General features: G+C 38.1%; 1 protein-coding gene and 1 long non-coding RNA gene across 2 annotated transcripts; one reads left to right on the plus strand and one right to left on the minus strand.

Moving 5' to 3' along the window:
• Positions 1–6,576: 6,576 nt before the first annotated feature.
• CFAP276 (cilia and flagella associated protein 276) lies at positions 6,577–12,644 on the minus strand. The gene is made up of 5 exons (XM_081322546.1): positions 12,498–12,644; positions 10,137–10,253; positions 8,785–8,900; positions 7,227–7,354; positions 6,577–6,771 (listed from the first exon to the last, which is right to left on the minus strand). Exons 1-5 carry the CDS (start codon positions 12,573–12,575, stop codon positions 6,701–6,703), a joined length of 510 nt encoding a protein of 169 aa, XP_081178672.1. The 5' UTR covers positions 12,576–12,644; the 3' UTR covers positions 6,577–6,700.
• On the plus strand, positions 8,958–12,775 carry LOC308664978. The gene is made up of 3 exons (XR_014025791.1): positions 8,958–9,065; positions 10,142–10,206; positions 12,638–12,775. It is a non-coding gene; the product is annotated as an uncharacterized lncRNA (long non-coding RNA).
• Positions 12,776–14,188: the final 1,413 nt, after the last annotated feature.

Genomic DNA, 14,188 nt, shown 5'->3' on the forward strand with positions numbered 1-14,188 from the left:
ACTGTTTGTCTATTTGAAGATATATTTTCATGTTTGCTATGAAAGCAATTTAGACAGCGATGGGAAGAAAACATTAGAATCATAATATTTTTCTGAAAACAATCTGGCATTAGAGATGTTCTGTTTTTGATTATTTGTAATTTAGGGAATCTTTTTACAGATACTTTACCAATACATAATTCTGGGAAACATAATGCTGACAAAAATCATTGCTAGGATTATTCCATTAATGAAAATAAATATCAGACTCTAAAAGATAATTTGTCCTTTATTGTTTTGTCAAACTTTTAATACATGAAGAAAATTGAATGCTAACAAGCATTTTGCTACAGTGTAATTGATATATCCATTTTCCCTGGTGGGAGTATATGAAAATCTGTGCCATGCATAAGAACTGGCTTAGTTTTAGCACTAGAATTCAAAATGCTAAAGTCTAAATTTTCAGCTATCCAGAAGATAAGTCAGTGATAAGTTGTCCAATCTTCTCTTTATTTCCTTTCATCTAAAGCTGATGACCAAGTTTTGCAATGCTTAGGTTTTTATCATCTATATATTAAACTTTTTAGAAGAATATGAATTGGTAAAAGAAATGTAAAAAGAATAAAAGATAGTTAAGTAAATTATTTGAAATGTCATGAAAATTATTTTTAAATATATTAGTTGCCCATAAAGCAATGAAATATATCATTTTTTTAAAGGAAAAACTAAAATTGCTATTACTGGATAACAACAAAACACTACTTGGAAAAATGGGATATAATTAGTTCAACATTAGAGATCAAATTTCTCATAAAATTGAAATGCAGACTCCAGTGTAAAACAGTATCAAGGGTCTCTTAAATTGGATAGTGAGATGGGCGGCATATAAATTTAATAGTTATATTTGCATCAATTCATATACCTATGCAAGCCATCTGGAAATGCAGTGAAGTCAAACTGGTGGCCCATGGGCTGGATGCATCATGCACAGGCCATGCCCACCGTAGCTCCGCAAAGGCAAAAAACGTCGCAATACATCAGGATACGTGACGTGATTTTGACACCTGTATTCTAGAGCATCTAATACTGATAACACAGAATTCCAATGGAGTTTAATCAATTTCATTTAGTGAGACTTGCTGTGTAACTGGTTTATTTAGGGCTAATGCGAATGAACTTTCTGCTTATAATTCTTCAGTTTGTTCTTCATTCACTGTATCTGCAACTTCTTTCCATATCTGTTGTGAATATGGTATGGAATAAAAATATAACTGGTATGATATTGTCAAGCAAAATATGAACCTTTAATTGCAACTCTTAACATTTTACTAAGCAATCAGGATTACTTTCTGCTTATTTCTGTTGAATTCTTCCACTTAATTCATTAATAAATTAAAACGACTGTTTATAGCAATTGCTACACTCCCTAAATAGAAACAAAGAGGGGGTTTTATGCTCTTTATAGCCAGTATATTCACCCCTGAAAACTTAAATTTGTTTCCATTTTAAAGTAATATTTTCTATGTATGGCTAATCTATAATTTTCATCGAATTGCAGAAGATGAGACTTGAAGTTTTTAAAAATTTTATAACGTTTTCACTGTCATTGAAAAAGCCACCATTGATATTGGCGATTCACTAGTATAATATAATCTGGCAATTTTATCCCTGTATCTTGAAGTAAGGGGAAAAATCCATTTGTAAAAGAATGTAAATATATTCTCAAAACATATATAATACAGTACTGTACCTACAACAAAGGTAGTTGGATACATTAAATCTAAGATATTATTATTTATTAAACTTATATACCGCCCTTCTCCCGTAGGACCCAGGGCGGTTCACAAGGCAATTAAAACATTACAATACAAAAATTAATAATTAAAATAGATTAAATTTTCCTTAATTAAAATCTAAAACCCCTATGACTCTGGTTAAAAACCCAATTACAATAAGTTAAAAATTAAAAAATTCCTCAGTCCTGGCTGGAAAGCTCAAAGAGCCAAGTCTTCAGGTCCTGGCGGAACGAACGAAAATCAGGGGCAGTCCTAAGCTCTACGGGTAACTGGTTCCAGAGGGCAGGCATATAGGAACTTGCATATTCCAGGAAATACCCAAAGTTTTTATGACAGGTAGAAAGTCCATATTCATAGGATTGCATTATCAGCCAGACTCCTTATTTCTCAGAGATTTTTCAGGGACTATGAAAATCAGTGGAAATGCTTGTGTTCCCACAGGATTGACAATATAGTTTTATTTTTATTCCTTAGACCAGCATCTCTCAACCTCAGCAACTTTTAAGATGTGTGGACTTCAACTCCCAGAATTCCTTAGTGTTGAGGTCTGTACAGCACTTAAAATTTGTTTAGATTGAGGAACGCTACTGACACTTGCCTTGTCACGTGGTAACCCCCAATTCTCAAATTATAGCGATGGCATTACGACTTGCGAGGAAATTTTAACTGCGATTGTCCTCGTTAGTTTTATAACGCAGTTGTAATTTGTTATGAAATATTGTGCACATATAATTAATACATTTTATATCCGTTCTCATTGTTGATAACTTCTTGATGAACAGCATAGATAAAACTTTTAGGCACACTATAAAACGCCATTAAGAAGATCGTGCGTTTACTGTACATCCAGAAATGAAACAAAAGAGAACGTACTGTTATTCTGTTTGTGGTTTAGTGACGATCTGTTTAGTTCTGGTGAGGCTCTGGAGAGTAACGTAGAAATGCAACACACAAATAATCACGTACGCACGGCGGAAGAAGAGTACATTCAAATGAAAAAGCAATAAAATTCAAGCGGAAAGGCAGTAAAACCAAAGTATGTTCAACTACTTTTTTGAGCTTCCTTCCTTCCCCCCTAATTATTTATATTATTATTATTATCATTATCATTATCATTATCATTATTATTATTATTATTATTATTATTATTATTATTATTATTATTATTAATTATTATTATTATTAAATTACTTCTTATCCAGGGGTCTTCAAACCTGGCCCTTTTATGACTTGTGGACTTCAACTCGCAGAATTCCTCAGCCAGGAACGCTGGCTGAGGAATTCTGGGAGTTGAAGTCCACAAATCATAAAAGGGCTAAGTTTGAAGACCCCTGTTCTTATCCATCAGCCTTAAACCCTTTTCGAAATTCCGGCCATTCGAACACTGACTAATCCGCCCAATCAGGCGCCGGCTTCCTTCGGGGCTCTGATGCGCAGCGCGCTCTCCTCCTTCGTAGGATCTCACAGAAAGCCGCAGCTCGCGCGGGCCCCGGCCCGAGATCAGTGCGATGCCCAGAATGCAATGCGGAGTAGAAAAACTGTGAGGGCCTGCCCGCCATCTTTGTGTCGGCAGCCAGGGGGGAGCGATCGTGGTGTGTTTGTGAATGGGAGCGAGCGTGGTTGGGAGGATGCTTGAACCGCGTCTGTAGTTTGTACGTTACCGTATGTGAGGCTTCGGGAGGTGTATGCATGTGGCCCTGATCTGCGACAATTACTTTTTACACGTTGATCTTATTTGATCGGGCCGAGATGTCGCCGCCTTCCCGGCCTGAAATGAAAAGATCCGCTTCTGTGAAGCCCTTGGCGCTGTACGGAGAAGCCGGTTTCATGAGCGCGCGGCAGTATGGTCGGAAATGATGAATTGATCAGATAGATGAGGCTGGAAGTTGGCAAGTTCCTCTTCCTAGCCAATGTGTATCGAAGCGATTCTGATCCGGCTTCAGCCAAGGCACTTCTTTGTTCCGTGTGTGTGGGGGGGGGGCTTTTATTCCTCTGGTTAGAAGCGCCGGCGTCCATTAAAATAGGATTCGATTTTTCTTAACCAACAGCCTGTGCTGGCCGTTGAGTAGGTTTTCTTTAAAATGTAACAAAGGTAATGCGCCCAAGATGCTTGCGATGCTCTAAAGATCGACCTGCGTGTGGTATGCGCCTTTGGGGGGAAAAAAAACACGATAAAATGGATTTTATCAAAGCACATGGGACCGTGGTGGTTAAGGTGCTGCCAGAACCTCTTACAGCTCCAGACTTAAGAGCAGGGGTCTTCAAACTTGGCCCTTTGATGACTTGTGGACTTCAACTCCCAGAATTCCTCAGCCAGCAACGCTGGCTGAGGAATTCTGGAAGTTGAAGTCCACAAGTCATCAAAGGGCCAAGTTTGAAGACCCCTGCTTAAGAGCTTCCTCTTCAGGAACTAGTGTGCATACAAGCTTGAGAAGTTGCTTTTTTTATGCTCTTTCTAGTATCACAATTAAAAATTCCAATACAAAACAATGAGAAACTCCCAGCTATCATGGTCAGTGAGGAGTTAAGGGAGTCTTAACCCCTGTAAAAAATTCAAAATGTGATCTCAGTTGAAATGGGACACCCTATCACTAGTAACCTTAATGATATTACTTTTATTTCACTAGTAACCTTAGTGATACTTATTGTTTCAGTAGTAATCTTAGTGATACTTATTTTTATTTATTGGGACAAGAAGCCAGTTGTAAATGAAACTAGACTAAGATGGAGCCTTTGGGTTGTACTCTGTTCCTTCATTTTTCTTTAATTTCTGCTTTTTCATGCCTTGGTATGCATTCCTGGCAATTAAGGATTATGCATGTATAGAATATGTTTTGGGGGTATGATAGCTCAGCAGTTAAAAGACAGCTTGTTTACTAGCAGCCTAGGTTTAAGACCTGAGTGCTGTGTGACCAGGTGAGCTCCCATTACTTGCCCCAGCTCCTACCCATATAGCAAAAGCATGAAAATGCAAGTCAGTGGGAAGGTAACCACATTCCACGTGCCTCTGTTTATAGTCATGCTGGCCACACAACCACAGAAGCATCCTCGGACAACTTTGAAAATGTGCATTTGCAAGAGTTTGTGCTCTTGAGAATATAAGGAGATAGTGTTCAGGGAGTAACCAGTTTGAATCCAACCTTTATATGAATATAGCAAGAGGTTATTTTTTTAAAAAAAAATCTTATTGTAAACTTTACCCTATCATCTAGCAGGACAAGCAAGCTAATTTTAGATAGTGCTTAATTGTAGATTAGACAAGCCAGTTTTGCAGTTGGTTAGAGAAATGCCTAAAATACTTTTAGCAATATACATTCTGTGAGTCTTGACGAATTCTGACCAAGCAATTTAGAGTGGAAATTTCACATTTGTTTATCTGAAATTTAATTAAAAAAACATATTAGGGGTTTTTACTGTGCTAGTCATAACCTACCTTAGGGGCAGTGCTTATATCTATTTCTAAGCCACTGAGCCAGCGCGGGGAAAGTGACATCAGATGAATGAATTTTCAGTTCAAATTGGCAAGAACTAGCTTGAGAAGAGATAATGTTCCAAATTTCCTTAAGATACAAATACACAGTGAATCCTTTAATGCTAATTAACTTAGATGATATAATGCTTAGAATGTTTATTCAGGAAATTGCATGATTTGATATTCATATTATACAAGAAGGGATATAATTGATTTAGAATTAAAATGTGAAAATTATTTGGGATCTACAACAATTTTTTAGAAATGCAGAAAAATTGCAGCATAGGAACCATAAGGCAACAATAATGAAAGAATATAGGTGAAAATATTAATTAAAAATGTATATTAGAGTGACAAAAAATAGTTCAGCAGAGGAGAATGGGTTGATTCTAACAATGTTACTGCAGCATAGATTAGTTTTTTAAAAAACTGCAATAGGGAGATAATACTGAATAATAAAAACAATGGACAAAGCAGATAAAATATTTAAATGTATGGCTTTATATGTGAAGACAAAGGATCAAAAATTAAGTCAGTGCACTAGACAGGAAGTGGATAAGCCTATTGTCTCTCTTGAGTTTCTTGACCTCTTTCTTTGAGCAAAATTCTCACAACCTACATTTTGCATAGCTAATAATCCAACATCACTCAAAAGTACAGGCTTAAAGTACCAAGGGAAAATATCAGTTCAGTAATGTATCATAAAGCATCAACTTGCAATTTGAAATAAATATTACTGGGCTGGTTTTGAGATTCATTTGTATTGGCAATCTTTGGCTCCAGCTTGCTTTTGAAACTTGCACATAGCCATGGTGTTTATAAATGACATCAGGTGCTTTGTATCCTTGATCTGTGGCAGTTTTTGTACTTGCAGAACTTTTTATAAAGTTTATAGAATTGTGTATTTTGGCATTCAGCCCTTGTTCCTGGTTGGCATTCTTTTTGATCTTGATATAAAAGTTTTATTCTTCAGAAGTTGGATCACTCTGTTCTTATGGAAATTTGTGTTCTGAAGTACTCCATAAGTGTATTAGGAATAATTTAGGAATGAAGTTATATTTGCATTTTGTTTTTGAAAAACATTTTTTTAAGATTGTAATCAATGTTCATATTTTACTTTGAGATGTTAACTAAGATAGTTTCAGCTAAGATTGTGCAAAATAATACTGTAATGGTTCAGTATTAAGAGTATCTTCTTTAGAGCTGAGCCCAAAGTGGACTAGATTCTATTACTTCAGTCCTAACCAAATATCTGAATTTATTAGGCCGGATATGTTTGGGGCTTGGTCCATTGGCAAGAACAAGCTGCTTTTTCAAATATGGCACAGCTGAGCTTTTACTAAAATTCAGTGAAGCTGGCTGGTTTAATGGATGATCTGAAAACTGAGCATGCAGTGAGCCAAGAGTTAACAAATAGGCAGCAAGTATAGATGAAAGGACCCTGCAAAAATCATTAATGATAGAAGATCCCACCATTCTCTTTACGGGAATATCCACTGTTTGTGGCAGCAGTATGTGGAGATTCTGCAAACAAAGACAAATTATTTTGTCACTGTCGTTTACTGTTCTGAGAATTGACACCCCAAACACATACATACACAAGTAAATAACTGGTATCTTGCAATGGAACAAAGCTACAGAACTCTCTTGACTTTTTATTTTATCTTTAAAATTATGTTATACAGCCGGGAACATTTTTAAAATAACTACCTATTTTTACTGTATTTTAGGTTCTGCTTCACTGAGCTATTGGCATTTAATTGTTTATAATATAAAGTTTACATCACTCTGGTATTATCCACTTTAAATGAAGAAGCTTTTAACACAGACCTGTGATTAAGGATATAATATATTGCCTCAAAAGAAAGTCAGATAAAATAATCTAAACTAACTTGAGGGAAGGTATTTGAAAATTGATGTACTGAAAAGGTTTCTGTTCTAGCTCTTCAACCAAAAAGGCATTTAATGGTCATGCTTACCAATGGCTCCCTCAATGTGGTGGATAGATTCTTTTACAGGGTTGACCCAGTGTCTCACAGTAATGCCCTTGGAGGTAGGATGCTGAACTGAAGTGTATTTCTTCACAGGCTCTAAACCCTTCAATGTTCTGCCGTGCTCAAAAACAAAGGACATGCATTAGCAAGAAAGTGTTGCCTCTTGGGCAGGAATAATTGTTGAATGGTAAACAAAGTGAATTAATGTATTGTGCAAATAATCTTTAATTAGGTAAAAGAAGTAGGATAGGACTATTTAGCTAAGGAAACAGTAGCATGCTGTTCAAATGTATGAGAACACTTAGAATTAACAGGAATTATTGACTCAGAGTTAGAAAGGACCATTTAGGTTATGGAGTCTAATCATCTGTTCAGTACGGAAAATGAATTGCGCTATCTCTGATAAACGACTTTAAAGTATTCTCCAGTATATGTCTTTAACTAGAGACTGCATTTTGGAGCTGGAAACATTTAAGTTATGTTTTCAAACATGCATTTGTCTTTATTTCAAATTGAAAACATTAAAAATGTATTTTATATGCCTGATACTAGTTGAAATTTACCCTGAAGAAAATGAAATGTAGCTGATGTGGACAAACTTGTTTAATGTAAAAATATAATCTAATAAATATGATTGATAGGCTTATTGATCACGCAATGTACCCCTTATAGTTGGTTTCATAGCTATAAGAATTGCAGCACTATTAGAGCAGGGCTTTTCAACCTTTTCACCCATTGTACCACTTTTAGGATATGGCAACATCCGAGTACCACCAGTCACCTAGCTAGGTGTCAAAATCTTGATGACCAAAAAAAAAAAAAGGAAAAAAGTGAAGTACAGGTAGTTCTTGACTTACAACAGTTCGCTTAGTGACTGTTCGAAGTTACAATGGCACTGAAAAAAGTGCCCCCCAAGGCACAGCCGAGCAAGACACCTGCCCGCCCGGTGACGCTCTTTCTCCTGTCTGAGGTTTTCATTGTGAGCATTTCTGTTGAGGATTGGCAGCGGGGGTAGGGTGGGGGGGGAGTTTGGTTTTTATTTTCCCCCTCCCCTGCTGGGTGGTTGCAGCAGGTTTTGGTCACTTCACATGACCCTGGGACACTGACCGTCATAAATATGAATCAGTTGCCAAGCATCTGAATGTAAATCACAAGACCCTGGAGATGCTGCACCATTCCAGCTGATCGATGCTTCTTCTGGCTCAGAAGTGCCAAGCTCCAGCTGGAGCCTGGCGCTGATCCTGGTGCTTCTGCTGAGCCCTGACAGCCCTGAAGAAGTGCTGATCCCGGCGCTTCGGCTGAGCCCTGACAGCTCTGCAGCTCCAGCCGTCTCTCGCTCAGGCTCATGCGGTGCTGCCACCGGTTCAGCTCATTCCCCTCCCCTGCTACTACTTTTCTAGGATGGTCGTGTACCACCTGCCAGGTGCCAAAGTACCACAGGTGGTACCTGTACCACTGGTTGAAAAGCCCTGTATTAGAGTATGCATCCACTGGAGTCTGATGCTCGTTTTTTAAATTTAGAATAATAAAAATGTATGTTTACCCATGGTCATCAAGGAGGGTCTCTTTATGGAGGACTACTTGAGTTTTGTCTTTAAGCAGGTCTTCATGGTGATTGTATAGAGAACTGAGGTTAAAATCCAAACTGTCTTTAGAAATCTGCAAATGAGATTGGTAGGTGGGAAGCATGTTGATTTATAAGCATAAATTAGGGATAGTACAGTAGAAAAGTTTTAAAAGTTAAATAGTATATGCAAACTTTTTAGGAATTGCCTGTCTAACAGCAAAACAGAAGGCAAAAATGAAGATACTGTATGTATTAAGGTAAGAACCTTGCAATAAATGTTCTCAGAATGAAGATTGTGCAAAATGGCACCATTTTATATATCTACCCAGATTATAGAATGCATCTATACCAGAACACACAAATGCCTCTAATTTATATATCAATATAAGTTGCTTCATTCTACATTGGTTTCTTTTATAGTGAAATTAATAGTAATAGAATAAAAATATATCAAATGTGTAATAAAAATAAAATATGGAAAAATATGTAATACCAAAATATATATACCTTGGTCATATATATTCTAATCTAGACCATATAGAAGCATACTAATCCATCTTCATTCTATATTATAAATACATTTCAAAAATCAAAACATCTCTAGAATTCACTCTTGACACATTGAGTGTTGTTTTTCCCTATAGAGGTGGATTCTTTTAACTGATCCCTATGTTTGTGCCAACTGAAACTGACGGAATACAATACCATTAAAAGAAATGCCATGACAAGAAATATTTAAGAATGAAAGATTGTTTGGAAAGTTCTGTAAACATGAGCCAAGAATGTCTAATTAAATAACTTCTTGATTAGCATTTCTTAAAACTTGGGCCCACTGATTTTCCAAGAATTCCTTATTCCACAAATAAAATATTACCATCCTAACTTTTAATTTGCATAGAATTGAATTGTTAGGTTGTATTTCAAATACAGTTTCTAGGCATTGATCTCTTATTCAGTTTAGGCTTTTCCCCCATTTTCAAATTAAGATTACTCCATAACATCTGTTTCTCATGTGAATCAAGTTCAAAATTTAACAGCTTCTCTATTAATGCATCTAGCAGCCTTCAAAGCTAGAAAGGTGTACATTTGCTTGATAAAAATTGACCCAAGAACTTGTCAGGATTTCCTAAGACACACTGGCTCTCTAAATAAATCCCAAGAAGATAATACATTTTTATTCTAAACTAACATTTTATCAAATTTCAGGTTCTCAAAGTCTATTTAATACACATTTCGGACGCATTTTAAAGAAGGGCTAGTAAGGCACTAAAGAATAAAGAGAATGCACCTTGAAAAACAACAAAAGATGGCAATATTTCTTTTTTTACCTCAGGTTCTGAGTACCAGACTTCTCTTCTGATGCTTGCCAAAGTTGCTGTTCCATGTAGTCGATTCCAGGTATCTTGTTGCTGAGAAAGATGGGAGGGCATGCCATAGGAAGTTTTCTGGATCAATAAGAATGATACTAAACTTATTGTACAGACTCAATAAAAAGATAAAACGTAACTGCTTATTTATATTAACTCTTGGAATCCAAGGAATGTGCACATGCAGTAAAAATATTGGCATTTTCCTGATTACTTCAATCCTATTGACTCATGTATGTTTAAAATATACAGCTAGTCCTCTACTTATGACTACAGTTGATCCTAAAATTTCCATTGCTAAGACAATTGTAAAATGAGTTTTGCCATTTTTTACGACTTTTCTTGCCACAGATGTTAAATGAATCACTGCAGTTGTTAAGTTAGTAACATGGTTTATATGTAATGATATATTAAGTGAATATGGCTTCCTCATTGACTTTGCTTTTCAGAAGGTTGCAAAGGTGAGTGCGTGATCCCAAGACATTACAAACATCAAATACGTGCCTGTTGCCAAGTGTCCAAATCAGTTTTTCCAGTGTTGTTGTAACTTTGGTCACTGAATGGTTGTAAATTGAGACTACACAAGTTTTTCTAATCAGAAAAAGTCAACATAGCAACAGATTTCAGCAGATGGATAATATCAAACCATTCTTACTTTAAAAGATCTAAAATGTTATATAAAACTCGCCTTGTATTTTTAAGATTGCATGTTACAAAGGATTCTCAACGTATTTTAGGCAGTCTTCCTCAACCTGTTAACCTCCAGAGGAATTGGAATTAAATGTATAAACATCTTGCCAGATTATTAGCATAGAAGTCTGGAACTTGCCGTTTAACATCTCTGGTGTCACATTGGGGAAGACTGATGTTAACTTACCTACTTGGTAACAAATCCCAAATGTTGCTTGACTTGGACAAAACTGATTGCTTGGCTTAACTCAGATTTGAATATCTGGCGAATTAGATTTTGGTACACATTCTAACAGAGTTTCTATTGTTGTGTCTTAGAGTAGTTCAGGGACGCGGTGGCTCAGTGGTTTAGGACGCTGAGCTTGTCGATCAGGTCGGCAGTTTGGCGGGTCGAATCCCGAGTGCCGCATAACAGAGTGAACGTCTGTTACTCGTCCCAGCTTCTGCCAAACTAGCAGTTCGAAAGCACGTAAAAATGCAAGTAGAAAAATAGGGACCACTACGGTGGGAAGGTAACAGCGTTCCGTGCGCCTTTGGTGTCTAGTCATGCCGGCCACATGACCACGGAGACGTCCTAGGACAAGCGCTGGCTCTTCGGCTTTGAAACGGAGATGAGTACCGGCCCCTAGAGTTGGAAACGACTAGCACGCATGTGGGGGAACCTTTACCTTTACCTTTAGAGTAGTTCAGTGTTTTCTTGTCTTTCCATTTTTCCCTTAATCCCCTTGTTTAAGGAAGTTCTCATTACCTCAGTGAAATATAAATATACCTATAATAATTGCATTGTGTTCTTTTATGTTTTGCATTTTTATAAAGAACATTATAGCAGGAGAAGATCACTGAATTTTGACAATTTTGTTCTTTCTTTAATCCTGTGTCTCCAAGTCTCGTACATCTTGATTTATTACTCTGGATGGAAGGCCTGTTTCTATAATAAATATGAGTAATTAAGGGACAGCAATTGTCTGAAAAGCAAGAAACTAGGATAAATTTCCGAGATGTGCATTTTATACTCACTAGTTATATTTAGGGTTATTTTTAAAGCCAGACCTCTACATTTTATCCTGTATTAAAGGTAAAGGTTCCCCCGCACATGCGTGCTAGTCGTTTCCGACTCTAGGGGCTGGTGCTCATCTCCGTTTCAAAGCCGAAGAGGCAGCACTTGTCCGAGGACGTCTCCGTGGTCATGTGGCCGGCGTGACTAGACGCCAAAGGCGCACGGAACGCTGTTACCTTCCCATCGTAGTGGTCCCTATTTTTCTACTTGCATTTTGACGTGCTTTCGAACTGCTAGGTTGGCAGAAGCTGGGACGAGTAACAGGAGCTCACTCTGCTACGCGGCACTCGGGATTCGACCCGCCAAACTGCCGATCTTCTGATCGACAAGCTCAGCGTCCTAACCCACTGAGCCACCGCGTCCCTCTTATCCTGTATTAGTAAACATTATAAATATGCATCTCAGGTTAAAAAGTAGTTTTCAGCATCGTCTGTAAAATATTAAGACGTTAAAGGAAGGCTGCCCTATCATTGAATTAATAGCATCTGGCCTCTAAATTTCATTAGGATAACGAAAATGCATCACAATGCGAATGCTTGTCTATATATTTTAAAGAAAAAAAAGATCTCTCTTACCTGTGCATTCCTATTACCACAGTATGTGTTTTCATTTTCGTAATGAGGGAATGGAAAGGAGTTCCTAGCGGGTGACATAGTCTCAGCAGTAGGGTTGCCAGTCGTCAATGCAGATCACGATTTCTCTCTCCGCGTGTCAGTTTTGTTTAGGATATGGTGGCGGTTGCTAAGCGACAGTGACCGAATTCTCCGGTCACTACGTGTTGATAGCGCCCTCTAATGGCTGGAAATAAAAGCGAAGCTCTTGGGAGCCAGAAATAAACCACAGAAACGGCGCGAGGCTGGAAAGGACAGAAGTCGGCAGACGCTTTATGCTCCTTCACATGAAATAAAAGAAAAATCCACCTTTACACGAATATTTATAAAGTCGAAGCCACGTTTCCTTCATTTTTACGGCCCATGGTTTAAGCGCATTGAATAGCTCTGAAAGACCTTTGCAATTCTCTCCCCTCTTGAAGCCCCGCGGGATTACACGGAAGAGTTAGTCCCAGGTGAACGGAAACATTCAGACAATGCCAATCAAACAAGAACATGAGAAGCGAGGCACCCCCATTTAATGGTTTCAGAGCCCGAGAATAACTTTGGTTAAGGGGAGCGAGCTCCCAGGAACCGGCAGGCGAGATGCGAACAGAGTCGGGCTTCTGCTTTCGGACCCTTGGCCGCTCCTGTGTCGAGAACGGCTGCCCAAAGCGCCACCCGTTCCCCGGCTCGGGATTGGATCGCTAAAAATCACAGTTGCCACTTCTTTAACTAGTGTTGGCATTCATCCACATTGAGTTCTTCCCAAGAACCTAGGCTGTCATAATGTATCCGTGTAGTATATGTGCGGATCCAAGCAGTGTTGCTTTTTGTAATTGATTGCTGGAATTTTGTCAGGCAGAACTAATCTTGCCGATAACTTGAAATCCTTAAATGACATGTGTGTTGTCCTTAAATGCATTTATTATTACTTTCCTTTTCTCAGTAGCCCAGCACACTAAATGCAACTATATCATTTCCATTTCAGGCTTGAAGTAGATGAGAGATTTATATATAGCTTTTATCCGTGGGCTGTTAGGCTTTTAAATGGGACATAATCTTATGCAGAATTGACTTGGGAGGCCGGTGTGTGGTGTAGTTGGTTCACATAGTGTGGTGGGATGGAGGGTTTGTTGTCACTGTGTGTTGGGGGGAGAGAGCACAGGGGGAGGCTCAGCTAATCTCAATGTACACATGTTGTACTTTGACAATAAAGGTTTATTTATTTATTTATTTATTTATTTATTTATTTATATGACTCATAAAAGCTATGCATAGGTAAGTAATGAGAACCAATTACTTTCATCTGGGTTTACTGCACAAGGCAGAGTTACAGATCACTAAGTGCTGTAATGCTCCCATCTAGGCTATAAGAAACCTTTTTTTTCCTATCCTAAACTCCCCAAATTGTGAAAGCTATTAAAACCTGGCAACTCCTAGTACCTAACGGTAGCATTATCTGGGTGGATCAAAACCTGCGCAGGTCTTTTAAAAAAAAATCAGAGTCTACTATTTGGTATTTAATTTTAATCAGCGAGGCCTTGCTGGGGGCCGCTGAACGAGCGCTTCGAAACCGAACGGCTTTCTTTCGCCGCGCGCGCGTTTCGAGCCTCAGGTGCGCCTCGGCCTCCGGAGGGCCGCGCGGCGGAGGCAGCTGCGGTTGCTAGGCAGCG

This window comes from Vipera berus (assembly GCF_964194415.1).
Source record: "Vipera berus genome assembly, chromosome: 3".
Classification (NCBI taxonomy): domain Eukaryota; kingdom Metazoa; phylum Chordata; class Lepidosauria; order Squamata; family Viperidae; genus Vipera; species Vipera berus.

Excerpts from the sequence above, each read along its gene's own strand:
- CFAP276 (XM_081322546.1), bottom strand. The coding sequence starts at position 12,575 with ATGTCACCCGCTAGGAACTCCTTTCCATTCCCTCATTACGAAAATGAA. Across the intron at positions 10,254-12,497 it reads GTGGTAATAGGAATGCACAG|AAAACTTCCTATGGCATGCC; the intron begins GTAAGAGAGATC and ends TTATTGATCCAG. Across the intron at positions 6,772-7,226 it reads CCACATTGAGGGAGCCATTG|AATCTCCACATACTGCTGCC; the intron begins GTAAGCATGACC and ends CTTTGTTTGCAG.